The sequence below is a fragment of the Stylophora pistillata genome, chromosome 4, assembly GCF_964205215.1.
Source record: "Stylophora pistillata chromosome 4, jaStyPist1.2, whole genome shotgun sequence".
Lineage (NCBI taxonomy): Eukaryota > Metazoa > Cnidaria > Anthozoa > Scleractinia > Pocilloporidae > Stylophora > Stylophora pistillata.
This window is the reverse complement of record NC_142522.1, coordinates 40,777,628-40,794,191: the sequence shown is the minus strand read 5'-3', so window position 1 is coordinate 40,794,191 and position 16,564 is coordinate 40,777,628. Positions and strand designations below refer to the sequence as shown.

The window sequence follows — 16,564 nt, the reverse complement described above, 5'->3', positions numbered from 1 at the left end:
ACAGTCACAAATTCTCCTTTATCATCTTCACCGTAGTAGATCTTTCTATACCTTAGGACCTCTCCAAATGCATGTTTTCTAATGATTTTTTGTTCCAACTGGCGAGCAAAATTCCTTGCAAGAAGATGCATCTGAACCGCCTTTTGGGTGTGTTGTTGGACAGTTTGCCCAATGTCCTTTATTCCCTTCACAGCATCAGGAAGGTATCTTTTAATTACCCAGGTAGTCCCCTTGAACTGTGGGTACTTTGTGGTTGCTTTGTATGCATTACGAAACCCACCGTGAGCAAACGGCTCTTATTCTTCGTTGAATTCGACAGTTATTATTGTACAGCTCCTTTCCTTTAATTAATTTATGCGTTGTATCTCCTGCATCACGCTTCTTCCCTCTTTTCGCAGTCACTTTCTCTTTTAAGTTTTCCACGCGGCATCTTGAAAGGCATCTTGCAAAGAATTCTGGGTTTGTCTGGCAGCCCTCGACCATGTAGCTGCGTTCGGCCACGAACAAATTTTATTTTTTTCCGACCGCGAAAAAAAAAAAAAGAAAAAAAAAAAAAAAACTAGTGGCAGCGCTCGGCCGGGTAGTATTTAATTTTGATTTGATTTCATTTATCTTTGGTTTCATTTTATTTCTATTTTACATTTTATTTTCACTTGCTTTTATTTTAAAAAGAAAAGTGAGAAATAAATCGAAATTAAAAAAAAATAACAAAAACAATTCCTATAAATTTGAATATTTTTAATGGCAGTTCTCGGCCACCATAGTATAGCGAGCGATCAAGCGTTCCAATGGATATTGTCGTCATTGTGGTGATGTTGGTCTCCATTCAGTGAAACCCAGTTCCCTGTAACACGATCTCCCTGCCAAATCTAAAAATCAAGTCTCGTGAAAAAACTGACAACCAAAAAAAAAGGGTGAAAAAGAGACTATCAAAAACAGCGTCCATGCACCACGATCAAATGGGAGTGCAAAAGCCAATCTGAAGTCACCTTTATTTATAAACTCAGAAAAGTTTGGATTACGATTAAATTGATCAATAGACGGTTCCTCAAAGAAAACGATTCGGTTCAATATTGCTGTGTGTATTCAGTAATAAATCACAGAAGACATCAAAATTTCTTTACAACAACAATGAGAGCAACCCATTGAGCAACTTTACTTCCAGGATCATTTCTGTTCCAAGGAAAAAAGTGACCCTGTGGGAAACTATCGACGCTATCTGTGATCCATCAAGTAAGCTCCTTCAGACTAGGTTTATACTAGAGGAGAGTTTTCCGGATTCATCAATTTTGAAGTATTCGGATTCGTAGGCGTTTACACTGAAAGGATATTCGGATTCCTGACCGTTTACACACAACGACAACTCCGGGAACATTCGAAATGGAATGGTTACCAAGCCCAGTGTTGTTTCGTCGTTCGATCGACAAAGTGAAAATGCCTTCCCCAAAAAAGGCTAGAGTAGATCCAGATGCCACCGAGGCAAATTTGAGTTGGACAGATGCCAAGCCATCTACGTCGTCGGCGATTAAGTGTGGCTGACGTTAAACTTCCTTGCAATAATAATTTGCGTTTCCTCAGAAATACCGCGGTACACATGATAAAATTTATCGCCTTAACCCGCAACAACATTAGGCAAACGGAGACCGCCAGCAATGTTAGCACCAGATCCTCCATTTTGGTTTCACCGCAAACTCAAAAGATTGCAGGCGGAATATCCGGATTCGAGAAAAAAAGCGGTTACACGACAAAACTTTCCGGATTCAAAAGTTATCGGATACAAAGTTCCCACTTTAAATTCCGGATTCAAAATCTCCGGAGACACGACCAAACCGGGGAGTTTTATTTTGGATTCGTCCACTTTCGTGTAAACGGCAAAATCAATCCGGTACTAAAACGTTTCGGATTCATCACGAATCCGGAACAATTTCCTCTAGTGTAAACCTAGTCTCAGTGATATGGTGAAATACATTTCTTAATTTTCCCTCATCACCACCCTCAGTACAAAGAGAGCAAAAATTGCAGACCTTCCAACTTTTCAAATATCTTCGCACATATCGTCGCGATTTTGTCACTTCAATCCTCGCGGCCAACTAGCAGAAATATGTGCACAAAGGATGGTAAACATGCCAAGTGGCATAAAACTATGAAGATAAAAAATGTCTGACATTCGCGAAGAATCCAACCAGCAAACGAAGCAAACAACAACTCTTAAATCGCAAACACTTTGGTGCGATCTTCAAAAAGAGGTTTCACCAGTAACAAAAACTTGCGTATAGCGTAATTTGTCTTAGTTAAACGAAGCTAATTTTCAATGTGTTTATAGTCTCGCAATTTCTGTGTTGTTCATGAGTCTTTCGATGTCTTCAATCTCCTTTGGGCATTCCGCCGTAAGAACTTCAGGTCCCCTCTCAGTAATCAGTACATCGTCCTCAATTCTTATTCCTATCCCTCGGTACCTGAGAATGAAAAAAAAAAACCTAGCATCAGGAATTCAGATCAAGACAAAATATTGCGAGGAATTTGGTCCAAAATCAGCTTTTACTTAAACAAAACAAGAGCTACTCCTAGATCCATGTTAAGTGTATCGGTACTATTCAACCTTCACTGGCTGCTAGTAAATTATCGTATTCAATTCAAGATCTTGATGACCATTTTAAAGGCGATTCATGGCATGGCTCCTTGTTATTTAAGTAACCTAATCTGTATTAGATCATCGTCTACTGAGATATTCGTTACGCAATAATAACACTATATTTTTAGAACGTCCAAAGGGGGTTAAGCGCACAACTTTAGGTGCCCGCTCATTTCATGCCTCTGCGCCTGCGCTGTGGAACAGCTTGCCTTGCCTGAATGAATGAATGAATAAAAAGTAAATAAATAAATACAAAATACCGATAAGATTGTAGTGCAAATATCTTTTTAAGCTAGCGTTTTAGATTTGCACTACAACCTTATCGGTATTTTCTATTTATTTACTTTTTATTCATTCATTCATTCATTCATTTATTGTAATTATTTATTGTAAAAAGTATCTTTACTGCAATTATTTACTGTCAATGTTAATTCTCCTGGATTGTAAAGCGCCTTTGATCATCCTATAATGTTAAAGGGCGCTATATAAGTAAATAAATTATTATCATTATTATTATTATTATTATTATTATCGGTAATCCTCCCTTGAGAGGCTAGCTGAAAGAAAAATCAGCGATCCTTTTTGTGTTCGATCTCGACCAATCAAAATTATTGAAAAGTAACTACGATAGCAATTGGTGAAAACATTCCAAACCTTTCTGGTACTTTGGTGTTATCCGCAGAGATGTAAATCCCAGGCTCAATTGTTATCACCATACCGGGATGTAGTCCCAGGCCTCTGCTAACCATGTGCGTGTCGTGGGTGTCCATACCCAGATAGTGGCCCACGTGATGAGGGCAAAATTCAGCGGCAGCCTGGAACCAACAGAATACAGGAAATGGTTGGTGATGTTTACTATACTGATACAAATGGACGAAGTTTTAGTCGCCTTGGTAGTCATCTTTAGGTAGGTCTCGTCAAGTGGAATCCCAAGGACATCTCTAGCCCTACGAGAAGTTCTCTGTTGCTCAATGAAAGAGTATCGCACTACGAAATCAGAAGGTCAGTGGTTTGAATCCTTCCGAAGGACTCTCTCATTTTCTCTGTCCAATGCTGTGGACAGATGAGTCATACGAATTGCTATTCGTTTATTCCCGAACGAAGGACAAACGAGAAATCGAATTTTGAAGTCCGACACTCCACCACTGAGCTGCACAGAACTCGTTGGCGAACTAAACCTTATCGTGACTTAACCCTTTACACTCTAACAACCGAATGCATATTCTCCATACTGTTCTCTATACATTTCCTAAGGTGCTGACAAGGAGTATTTGTTTAACAATCAAGAGCCTCTTTAAGTTGGAGATCACTGGTTTCCTGTATTCTCGTGACCTTAATGCGTGATTCTTAGGAGTCAAAGATTAACAGTTACTAAAACCAAAGTTCTTCTTGTAACTGTCAGGAGTGAGTTGGCGTTAGGAGAGGTTCACTATGAACTGTAAGCTTGCGTCAATACCTTTTTAAGCTGACTTTCGGTCAGGTTCTTCGAAATAAAATTGAGACCTGTCGACATAGGGAACATAATTCAGTACTGAAGTAAATTGGCTTCACTTACCAGTATGTAAGAATTACAGATTGCTGAGTTCAGAACAAGTCTTTTTCAATAAATATTGTTAACCTTGTACACTCGCAAAAGAGTTTTCCCCTCGACAGAGTTCAACGAAAATCCAAATAGTTTGCTATACTCAGATATCCTGGCTCAAGGAAACATTTCCAACTTTACCTACCCAGTTGGTAAAAGTTTTCAGTTACAGTTAGGAAAGTTTCTTGCGAACACGTCTGTTGACGGCGTGAAAGTAGTGAATACTATCATCGGGCAGGTAGGTAGCGCTCACAGAGATAATTTTCTTGAAGCAGTTTTAAATCACAAGTTAAGTCCTAAACAATATGACAGATTCAGTCACGCAAATTTTGCTACTTTTGACACCGGTTTCATTTCCTCCTCTTTACTTTTAAATTGCTCTTGGCATTTGCAATGGCTTCCTTTGTATTCACTTTGGAAACTTAAAAAAATACACATAAAAACGACGCTAACTTACCAATGAGTTCTTCTCCGAGGAGTAGCAACATGGCATGATGAAGATAGTCAAGAGAAACCGTCTTTTGACAAAGCTGAGAACAAGAATGTCAAAACAAGTACCTTAATTTTACAAAGTTACTCACGTTAAGTTTGCATTATATCAGCTGTATAAGGACAGAAAAAACTTCCACTCACTTGTAAGCATTTCTTGTGCACTCTAAGTACCATTTCATAGAGTTCTTTCTGCGGCTTACTAAATTTACCGCTGACCGGCCAAGTCCTGGTGATATCGCTGGCGTAACCATGGTATTCACTTCCCGCATCCATAAGGACCAGCTCTCCGTCTCTACGGTAAAATCAAAGGTACATCAGATTCTGTTGTGACCACACATGCCTTAACACGACTGGCTGCGATCACTTTTGACCCTGGCTAAATACCATTCCGCCTTGGCGCTGTTCACAAGTTTCCCGCGCTTGACTAAACACAAGTTTTCCCCACTTGTACCATTAAGCTCTGCGGATGTACTTTTTAGCGCCGTTGATGCCAGTTGCAATATTCCCGAGTCTTACCCTGGTAGTATTTCTTGCATCTGTGCAGATTCATATAGATTTTTTCCTGGGCTCGAAACTATTTGCATAATGATTTGGTTTTATCAACTGCATTGATAATGTAAATTGGACACCGTAAAGGGTTTAAAACCTGAAGTTTCGAGCGTTAGCCCTTCGATGATTCGCTCTGACGAAGGGCTAGCGCTCGAAACGTCAGCTTTTAAACCCTTCACGGTGGCCAATTTACATTCTCGACTCAGCTGATAAAACCAAATTACCTTGTTATCCCCACCGACGTAGTACCACAGTTTCTTTAGAAAGTTACTCCCTTAATTTATTTGCATGATGTCTTAACTGTAGCATTTGACGTCATATCTCACCTTAAAACCTGTGTGTTATTAATGTAGTGAAGGGTGTTGGCCATTGGACCACTGGCCACCACAGGGGGGTATGCCAGCCGCTCAGCCCCACTCATACGACATTCATATTGAAGGATGGTATGAAGATGAGATTCCTCCAGTCCTGGACGGGTACTTTTCATTACCTTGGAAAAATTGATTCATGAAAACCACAGCAGTAACAAGAGTTGACGCACCAAATTACCAACTCAACTTTCTTGGGATTATGAAATGGAAGAGGAGAAGGTCGTACTTATATCAACCAAATGAAACTAAAAGAGGAATGCTTGCAGGGTTCTTGCCAAGTTTTTTTCATGGGAGGTAAAAAGTAAGAAATAGCAGGTAACTTTGTTACACTGTACCTTCCCCCCATGCTGGGAGTGTATGGGCCGCAGAGGGGTCTGGGGTCCAGGGGCAGGTTTTCCGCGTGTGAATGCCATGTTGTCAACCGTGACGTTTCTCATGGTGTGAAATGACTGATTCCACATTGATTGTTAAACCACTTGCTTAACTGGTCCATAGACCTCGATACTTTGGTCAAATTTTAAGTGAAACCCTTGAGCTGACAGACGGTAATTGTGTTACCTTTGTAATGGCCTGAGCTGTCAGTGAGGCTGATTGCCTTAGAAGTTTAATTTCTGCTTCAGATTTAATCAGTCTCAGCATGTGAACATTGTGACCCAGAGCTAACAAGTCTAAAACAATAATTATTATTTTGGGGGGTTAGTTTCTCTGATTTCAATGCCTCAGGGAGTAAAAATAATAAATAAATATATAAATAGATAAATGACAAAATATTAAGTAAAACATTTTGCTCTCTATTAGGGATGTTTGCATAAACACATATACACACAACAGCATGCTTGCAATGTCTTAACTTTAAAATTGCCTGTGACTTCTGTTTGGACTTTGTGCAATAAAATACCCTTAACTGCCTGTGATATGCACTTGGCTTGTCCTCATGTTAAAATGGAACATTTTTATCATGCCCCTCTGTTTTTATGTACTAATATCTTTCCAAGGACAAGAGTGGTTGAGAAGTATGGAAAGGAAAGTAAATGAAGCAAGAAAAATTTAAATTCTTTAAATGAATTTTAAGTTGTTTTTTTTTTTTTATCCATCTTGACTGAAGTTGCAGCTGGTGCCAAATATGAAAAATTAGGATGTTTTTAAACTGCATTGCATGCATAATTTACTGACAATATTCTTGTGCAGGGTTACCAAAGAATGTGTCAGTTTTAGCAGCATACTAAAACATGAGGTATACAAGAAATTATAGTATTTACCCTTCTGCATACACTTGTTGATATTTTAGAGGGAGAAGGGGACAACAAAGGAACTGAAGTGGGACTAATAGTAACGTTTGTGCTTACTTTTATAACTGAACTTCTCTGTGCGGAATAGAATCTTGGAAATTTCATCATGGATCACAGGGTGGGTAGGACGTAAGGAATCATACCACACACAGAAGTCCCTTCCAGCATACCTGGTATAAGTTTTTAAAGTCTTGATTGAATAAGATGTTATGCTCCAGGCCACTTTCTTGTGGATTGTATTACAATAGCATATAATTATATATATATATAAGTGGATGTCTCATATGCAGATATGACACTGAACATAAGTTTCAAACTTTTTTCTAAGCAGCTGCTGATGGCATAATAGGCAGCTGTGCCCAGCAAAGGGGAGAAAAGGGGAAACCCAAACACAAGAGCCTGGTCACAAGCTAAACAGCCGACAGTAATAAGAAGCAATTAGTGGATGATGCTGAGCATGATGTCATGAATTATCAATGCTGAGGTCTGAGTTATCACCCAAAGCCAAAGGCTAAGGCAGATAACACAGGAGGTTTAATAATTTATATACATTTTTGAAAAATTTGCAAAGACACTTCTCTCTGAGTTTGCAAAAGTTTGAGAACACTACACAGATGAGGGGCTTGAAAACTAGGCAGACTTTGAACTTGACATGAAGTAAGCGTTATTGACCAAACGTAATGTCTAGGTGGCTGAGTATTGGCTGATTTTTTTTTGCGTTTTCATGGACAGAGATAAAGTCAAGGTCCATATAAACACACAAAAAAAACAATGCTTATATACAGCCACCTAACCGAACAAGCTTGGTTAATATAGGATTTAACATAAAGCAAAAAAATTTTTCTTTATTAAGAATAAAGAATGACTTGTTAATATTTTGAAGGTCGACAGTGATTGTACCACAAAAAAACCCATGAGAGTCATTTACAATTCTTTGGTTTGACTGTCTTCTGCTACTTTTTGCGACTCTATCAACAACACTGACAACAACTATGAACTTTGTAAGTCTGCTCCATGCAATGTTTTTCTTGCATGGGATCTGAGCATGCATATTTAATTTTCATCACTACATATGGATACTGTAAATCAGCTTTGAACACATACCTGTCAATAAGAACAGGAGCTAAATTTCTGATAGAGTATGACTGGAAAAAAAGAGGGGAAATTGACCATAAGAATTAAACAATAGCAAGAATCACTATTATAATAACAAAAGTCACAATTCCTGTAAAATCAATTGAATGTAAAGCAGCTTTCAAACTTGCCTCATCAAATCCAAAGAATAGAATAGCATCCTTTGTTCCAGGCCGTTTACCTTCCCACAACTCCCTAAAGAAAACAAACAGCATCAATAGAGGTGTTACCATAGCACTTAACCAGAGGAAAACAGTAAGCAGTGTATACCCTCCTCCCCGTGTTATTAGAATGTCGCCCAGTTAGCCCAATGGATTGTGCGGGAGGTTGAGGGTTTGAGCCCCGGCCGGACCAACACTCAAGGTCTTAAAATAATTGAGAAGAATATGCTGCCTTTCTATAACATCAAGAAGTGGTTAGATATTCTAGTCTTCTCGGATAGGGACAAATAAATGGAGGTCCTGTCTCCTGCAGGGTTGGGGGTAGGAGACGTTAATTTCCTACACACGAGATTACTGTGTGATGGATGTCCTCCCCTGGGGTGGGATGGTGGGATGTACAGGCCCCCAATTAAACCAGCTTCAAGCTGAACTGGCTGGCCTGTCTAAATATCATAAATACAAGAGACCACATCAGGCCTTCAGGGCTGAGATGTGAAAACACTTTGTTTACCAATTGAAATAACTTCTGGAAACACTCACTTAGGATATTGGGAGAACAATAAAAAAGTTTGTAAATCAGTTGCCTCCAGCTTGTAACCTACAAACTTTTCTCAAGTTCTCTTGACATGGTGCTCTTAATTAAATTTTCAACCTGATTGCTGTTGATAAGTGACATGTATAAAAATAAGTGTTCTTTTTGGTCTTTAACATGCTTGAAACTGGCAAAGTTGACAGTTTGTATGAACCTGTTATATTCAATTCAACCTGAGCAATAAAATAGAGCTCTTCAATAAAAAGTATTGTAATAAGTAATTTACCTTTTGGGGTCAGGTGGTTGAATGAACAAGGTACTCTTATGTGCTGGCAATGACTGGCCTTCTAAGGTTTCTGTAAAATGAAAAACCATTTAACCTTCATCAAACTTTGATCACAGCTGCCATAACCCTAAGTAGCATTTTCCTCCCATCTAAAGTTTGGACATCAACTTACGTAATACTAAAACAGCATCTGGTTCTTGAAAACCAGTTAAGTACAGAAAGTCTGTGTTCTGTCTGAATGGATATCTAAAAAAAAAGCAGTAGAGTAGTAACAGGTAAAATTTTGAGACCAAAGTGCATTGTAAATTAAGGTGAAATAATTTACAAGCTACAGAGTAAACTCTTTTACAAGAGTGTAAAGTGTTTTCTTTGTTTCTGGTCTTGTTTACAGGATTCAAGTTCATTTTGTCATTTAATATTGACTTCAATGTCAACAGAGGAAGACAGGCTGAATCAATTAAGCAAGAGAGTAGCAACTGAAAATAATTTTGAGCTTAGATTATATTTAGACTACAATTTTATTATACTTGTTTTACACCTATCAAGTGTTGTAAAATAATATTGTAGTAAAACTTTCAAAAAAAGTTAGAAGGTGAACTTACGGCACATCTGTAGTCATGTATTTTGTTGGATTGCTTGGAATAATCACCAAATGCTTATCGTGAGTTTCACCAAAATGTGTCTTGGAGAGTAAACTTGAGATAAAAGAGAAAAAGAAAATGATTAAAAATTTTTTGCCAATAAATTATACTTTGAGATCAACTACCCAGGCCTTTAACTGGCATAAAACAGACCAACTGCAGTTCACTAAGCAAAAGTCAAATTCAGTTTAGTCACAGTCATACACAATGCTTTCATTAAATTAACATTATTCAAAGGACATGATATGACATTTAACAATTCTGTTTAATCCACAATGCAGAGCAGGAGAAAGGAAATAAAAACATTCTTTTTATTTCTAAACAAATGACATCAACAAACTGGTGTAAAAATGAAGATAAAATAAATATCTCGAAACAAGCAAGCCTGTTTTGTTTCCCTAGAGAAGTGAAAAATGAGGTCTAGCTGTATGAAACTTATAATTTGAGAGATGTTTGATTGGTTACAACTTAGTTCTTATTAACTGAGTGGGAGATCTGTATAGGAGAATCTTGACCGAGGTCGCCAGTACAGACTGAACGCAGTGAGGTCTGTACCAGCGACTGAGGTCAAGATTCTCCCATACAGACCGACCTAGCTTGGTTAATAAGATGTTTATTATATGGCTGTGTCTTATATGCCAATTTTTTAAATTCCGGCTTAGTTTGTGCCTTTTTTTTCTAGACCGGTCTAGATGCCGGTCTAGATGGGAAAATCTAGACCGCTTTCAATATTGATTTCAGCCAATCAAATTCATGAATTGGGTAGTTCCCAGTCCTTGTGAGACACAGCCATATAATAATAAGAGATAATAACTGATAAACAATAAATGGAAGACAATAACCTTAGAAGTTTGTGTCTCCTGTCTCTGAATTCCTTCTTGGTAATTCCAGGGGTGACTGGAAATAAATGAACATGCATTTACTATATAACTTAAAAAACAACATGAAAAAAAAACAAAAAAGAAAGCTATATTTTTGGGATACTTACTGCATCATGACAAATCATAAGTTTGAGGTAAGGACACACAAAAAAACTTACAAAAAAACACAAACTCATTAATCAATATGCAGATAACAGTCTAGACATCTCAAGCTTAATTGGCTGGTTTTTAACCTACACGATAAGAGTACAGAAACACATCCGTGTTTAAAGTTTTCTGAGGTTCAAAGTTTTTACATTCTGTAAATTTCAAATTATTCTTTACATGTGACTCAAAAACGTACTCACTGTCTTTTCCTAAAACCTTATTTTTGATAGATTGGTATTTTACCATCAGCCTTGGAAAATTCTTATAACAAATAAAATTCACAGTTTAGGCTGCTATAGATTGAGCCTGTATATTCAAAAACTATTAACATTGAACTGAGATTTATATTGATTGCAATATATACAAAACAAAGGTGGTAAAATAAAAAAAGGAGTAGAAAACTAAAACACTGGAGATATTTCAAGCCTGGAGTAGTAGATTGATAGAAAAGCATGACCTGCCTGTGACCCCTTCAATTTGATTGTTGCAAATTACATGCACCTTGAGTTTTGTAAGCCTAGATTTTCAGTTCATATCACATTTTGGTTGACTGACTCTTTAAAAAATTACATTAAATTGATAGGTTTCAAACAAGTACCAAAAGTGTCGTCGGACACTCCCTTCCTTGGTCGTCTTGGAGTTGGGAATAATTCAGGAGCTGAAGGATTTGACAATTTCATCATCAAATTGTCCTCATTCTCTGTTGCATAACCAGCATATGCTAAAATGACTGGCTCTTCCAAATGGGAAGTTTCACTGGCAGATGAGCTTCTTTTAAAAATTAGAATCTCATCAAGTACAGGGAACTGTGACACGGCCAAAAAAATAAGAAATGAAGCGCAGAAAAAAATCAACAAAGAGGCAATTCTTCGGATAGTAAAATTCCACATGGTGACAAAAGCATATGACCAGCTATAACAAAGTAGAGATGAGCAAGTGTTCTTCAAGTCACATCTAAAATAAAAAATCTGAAACCATAATCCACTATCCAAACAAACATAAATGCAGCTCCTTTGCAATTCAGATGCCAGCCAAAAAAGACCAAAAAAATCAGGGTTCACTAGATGTGTTTAGGGCAGTTTCTTTATTCCATGTGCTTTGTTAGACATACAAAATAACAATTCCCATGATCCCTTGCTCCATTGTTCCTTCAATTTCAAAAACAATATATTGGCAGGTATTACCTGCCACTATCGCAAACTAGGAATTTGGAAAAGATCCCAAACTGCTATCCCTCTCAAAAATATTGAAGGAAAAAAAAAACTGCTAAGAAACACCAGCTACTACAAAAAGCTTCATGTCTAAGATGATATAAATTTCTCAGAAAAAAAAAATCCTTGTTAGTATTGTTACTAATTTCAGCTAAAAGAAACCTTTTCCCCCTCAATCAATTATTGAAAAGACGAATCCATTAAAACAATGGATAAAATTAAAGAAATTACTAACAGCAAATGATATTTGAAATTTAATTTTGTGATAAATATAGATATGAAATAGCTTCAAGGTACAACTTAATGCTGATATTGACAAATAAAAGTTAGTTTCTACAGTTATGATTTTAAATGACTTTACTTTTATGAAACCAGTTTACTTTAAATGCAACATAAGATTCATTATAATTGTTTATCACACGACTCGGGCAGTCAGAGGGCCAATAACTAAAATCAACCAATCAAAATGCTCCATTGCCGGTCAATATTCTCTCAGTATCGGACAGGGCACTGTCCCGAATGGTCCTGAATGATACCGCACTTGTGTCCCTTTGAACTTCAGTCGTACAATAAATCTCTTATTAACCAAGCTTGCTCGGGACCATACTGGAAGAATATCGGCTCTCGGTCTTTTTTGTACAGACCTCGCTGCGCTTGGTTCGTACTATCAAGACCTCGGGCCAATATTCTCCCAGTACGGCCCTCGAGCTTGGTTAATAAAATATATGTAATGTAACAAAATCATCCCACACTGTGCCAATCCACAGTTATTTACTGTACTTATCAAGCAGTTCTGCTGATCGAGTTCAACCTAACATTCCTGGAACATCAATTTTTTTTATAACTCATTACCACATGTGAAAGTGCAATAAAATTCTCTACAATAGAGCAAATCTGTGCTCCTTAACTTCCGCTGGATTTTTTAAAATTTGACAAAATTATTGTTGTTGGTTTAATTATCTTGTGGTTATAATTTTTTTCTAAAATTTAAAAATTTTTCAGACTGATTGACTTGTGGTTTTTTTTTTATTTTCTGTAATCATTATCATCATCTGATAGATAACTGTAATAACCACAGGGCACAACAGTAACAGTAGCGCACTAGCCACAGACTAGTAGAAATTCAGTTTAGGCTAGTGGTTTTCAATTTTCACTTGCCAGTTTGGCTGGTAAACAGACTGAAATTGTCGTAACATCTAAACAAATCTAAGATGTCACTAGCCACTTGGCTAATAAGTTGTAGTGTCGAGCCCTGAACTAAATCAACTGATAAATGCAATAATCGAAGTGTTTTCAAATAATTAAATACTGGGAACCATAGGAACCAAAACTCACTGAGATGCAGTGAAAGAAACTGAAAGATTACAACAATTACAATTACAATTTATCACTTATAGAGCGCTATTTACAATGACAGATCAACAGCGCTTTACAATCAATCCTAACCCGCCCATCCCACCCCAGGGGAGGACATCCATCACACAGTAATCTCGTGCGGGGGAAATTAACGTCTCCTACCCCTAACCCTGTAGGAGACTGGACCTCCATTTATTCGTCCCTATCCGAGAAGACTAGAATATCTAACCATTTCTTGATGTTATAGAAAGGTAGCATATTCTTCTCAATTATTTTAAGACCTTGAGTGTTGGTCCGACTGGGGCTCGAACCCTCGACCTCCCGCACAACAGTCCAGCGCTCTATCTATACACTGAAAGGCTACCCAGCCAAAAGTGTTTACATTACACATGTCTGTGTCTAATAATAATTCCTCAGATGCTGGTGTTGGTTCACAGTTGAAGTAAATATTAACCTTATCAACATCCCTGCTACTCACTTTCGCTTTCCTCCATGAGGTGAGGATGTGACTCGGGTGTTGGTTGTCCAATTGTCTTTGCTTTGTCACCAACAAATCTGAGTCCTTTTTCAATGAGGGATTTTAGTTTTTCTGAGAAATAAAGAGATTGGACATATATGAGTGCTTGTATACATACACTTAATGGAATGAAATATATTAAAATACTGGGCAATTCCCTGTTGATAAAGTTGGAACAAAGAAGCATTACTTTTAAAATAACCATGTCTGCTCAATGTTATTGTTTTGACTCATCAACTAAACCCTTGACCAAAATAGTGACTACCATATAATTCCTCCTTACAAAAACGCCCCTAACTCAAACATTAAGGTCATCAGAGTAAAGGAAATGATCACCAACAAACTCTTGATTGTTAGACAAATTCTCCTTGTCATTCCCTTAGGAAGTGTATAGAGAACATTATGGAGAATATACATGCTGATATTAGGGTGTAAAGGGTTAATTGAACTACTAATAAACATGTACTTGCTGATTATATCTATTTTTGGACCCTCTCCCCCCTCACCCCCATCCTAAAAAAATGGGAAAAAATATCAAAACCCACAGTTGTTAATTCATTAAATCATAAGGGAAGGTACTGAGCCTTACCAAGGAAAGCAACTTTACATAACAACTAATTTAGGAAGGGAAATATGCAGGATCAGTATCCCTGGGATACCACAGAAAGACAGCAAACAATTGAGACCAACTCTAAACAATTTAAACCAACAAAATTGTAGTTTTTCATTCCTTTGAATACAAAACCATGAAAGATAATTTAAAAAAATGGAAATAGTAGTGTTCCAACATGAGTCTTAGGGATCCTAAGTATGACCAAGATTTGCCGGTGTTTTATCACCCCACAACAAGCACCCCTGTCATTCGCATGGGGGTCCAGCTGTATAATAATTATATATCAAGGGGCTGTGACTAAAAAGTGAGATGGGAAAGTAGGACATGGGATTCAGGGATGTGGGACTTGTGGACACGGGACTAGGGGATGAGGGACTCGGGGACGTGGGATGCAAGGAAGTTGGGACTCAGCGACCCACAGGGACTCGGGGACGATAAACAAACAACACCTGATTTTTGCGCTGATTTGTAAAGTGTAATTTTCGGTAGTCTCAAGAAAGGTATTCTACTACCAAAACAGGTAGACTATTTTTCTGGAGACATGCATAACAGTAACTGTTGCCGTTAGCAACAAAAGATGAAACTAAGGTGTCTACCTTTGACGCTCTGATGCAAATCATAAAGAATAAATTACAGTGTTCACAATTTATCCCTGATGAAGAATTGTGGATTCAGTAGAAATCCAGTGTTTACAATTTAATCCAGATGAAGAATTAATTAGAGTGTTTACAATTTATTTTACTTTCTTTTCTCGGAGATTGATGTAAACTAACTACAATGGACACAAGTTGCGATTACTTCATGATGAAAGTATCCTCATCGTCCTTGTACTGAATCCGCAATTCTTCCTCAAGAATATATTGTAAACACTCTCATTTATTCCTTACAATTTGCATCAGATCATCAAAGGTAGACATCAATTTTCTGGAAAAGAAATATTATAGAATACTTTTAGCTGGATGATGTTGTATTATTAAACAAAAGCGGATAAACTACAGCAGACAACAAAAGGGTGGGCAAAGAAATGTGAAGGAATGTTATCATGTGCCTTTTGTGATGACATCTCTTTTTAGTCATGTGACCAAAAATGATCACTTTTGTTACTAACATTACACAAGTCTCTGGAAAAACAAATGAATAAAGGCTGATAGTTTCAAAAGAAACTGTTTGGGGCTGCGTCGGTGGGAGTAACGAAATAATTTGGATATATCAACAAAGTTGAAATGGTAAATTGGCCACCGTAATGATTACAAAAGCTGATGTTTCGAGCGTTAGCCCTTCGCTCCGACGAAGGGCTAACGCTCGAAACGTCAGCTTTTGTAATCGTTATGGTTGCCAATTTACCATTTCAACTTTGTTGATATATCCAAATTACCTCTGGAAAAACAGTCTAACTGTTTCAGTAGTATGATACCTTTCTCAAGGCCACCGAAAATTATACTTTACAGATTCAGCACAAAAATCAGTTGTTTGGTTATCACATCCCTGAGTCCCTGCACATCACCGAGTCCCGACTTCCTCGTATCCCATATCCCAAGTCCCGGCATCCCCGAGTCCTTGAGTCTACGAGTCCCTCACGTCCCCGAGTCCCACGTCTCTGAGTCCCACGTCCCCGATTCTCACGTTCCCGAGTCCCACGTCCCCGAGTCCCACGTCCCCAAGTCCCACGTCCCCGAGTCCCACGTCCCCGAGTCCCACGTCCCCGAGTCTCACGTCCTACGTCCTCGTCCTACTTTTAGATGCAACTTTCATGGTAGGGCAACTTGTAAAGGAAGGGAAGCGAATGTTTTACCTTCCTTAATGCAAGCCTCTAATCCACCGATATCGCTCAAGGTGCTTTCTTCGCAAGTTCGAGGGGCAGACCACCTTGTAGCGGTACGATGACGAAATTTCCACCTAGTAAACTTTCCTCCATGGAGAAATCTACAGACTATTATAACATTAGAATGAATTAATTACAAGTCTTTAAGTTATCCTGCTTTCATACTCACCAAATAAGCGTGGACTTGTTTTCGCAAAAAGAGTTAATTCGGGTATTTGCGTTGCAATGCGTTTCACATTAACCGCCATGTTGATTATCTCCAGGGCTCCTCTTCTAAGACTCATGAATACTCGGCAACAGGCCGAAGTTTCCCGACTAAATCACGAAAGTAGTCGCCGCTTTCTTACA

The 16,564-nt window shown here is 38.0% G+C and overlaps 1 protein-coding gene across 3 annotated transcripts; it reads right to left on the bottom strand.

Moving 5' to 3' along the window:
• Positions 1-975: 975 nt before the first annotated feature.
• Positions 976-16,534, bottom strand: LOC111340548 (xaa-Pro aminopeptidase 3). 3 transcript variants are annotated; one of them, XM_022947406.2, is made up of 17 exons: positions 16,386-16,503; positions 16,187-16,324; positions 13,743-13,853; positions 10,512-10,566; positions 9,631-9,723; positions 9,201-9,274; positions 9,029-9,098; positions 8,181-8,244; positions 8,020-8,060; positions 6,973-7,085; positions 6,185-6,294; positions 5,582-5,745; positions 4,848-4,998; positions 4,672-4,744; positions 4,089-4,135; positions 3,287-3,447; positions 976-2,456 (listed from the first exon to the last, which is right to left on the bottom strand). In XM_022947406.2, exons 1-17 carry the CDS (start codon positions 16,498-16,500, stop codon positions 2,318-2,320), a joined length of 1,719 nt encoding a protein of 572 aa, XP_022803141.2. In that variant the 5' UTR covers positions 16,501-16,503; the 3' UTR covers positions 976-2,317. The 3 variants fall into 3 exon arrangements, with proteins under 3 accessions (XP_022803141.2, XP_022803143.2, XP_022803142.1); XM_022947408.2 differs by lacking the exon at positions 16,187-16,324 and having other exon boundaries at positions 16,386-16,534; XM_022947407.2 differs by lacking the exons at positions 13,743-13,853; positions 16,187-16,324; positions 16,386-16,503 and adding an exon at positions 11,296-11,818.
• Positions 16,535-16,564: the final 30 nt, after the last annotated feature.

What these genes read in the sequence shown, in the direction of transcription:
- LOC111340548 (XM_022947406.2), bottom strand. Translation starts at nt 16,500, where the DNA reads ATGAGTCTTAGAAGAGGAGCCCTGGAGATAATCAACATGGCGGTTAAT. An exon ending in TACATGACTACAGATGTGCC is followed by an intron (nt 9,275 to 9,630) that starts GTAAGTTCACCT and finishes CTTTTTTTTTAG; the next exon opens with ATATCCATTCAGACAGAACA. An exon ending in AACACCAAAGTACCAGAAAG is followed by an intron (nt 2,457 to 3,286) that starts GTTTGGAATGTT and finishes TTTCATTCTCAG; the next exon opens with GTACCGAGGGATAGGAATAA.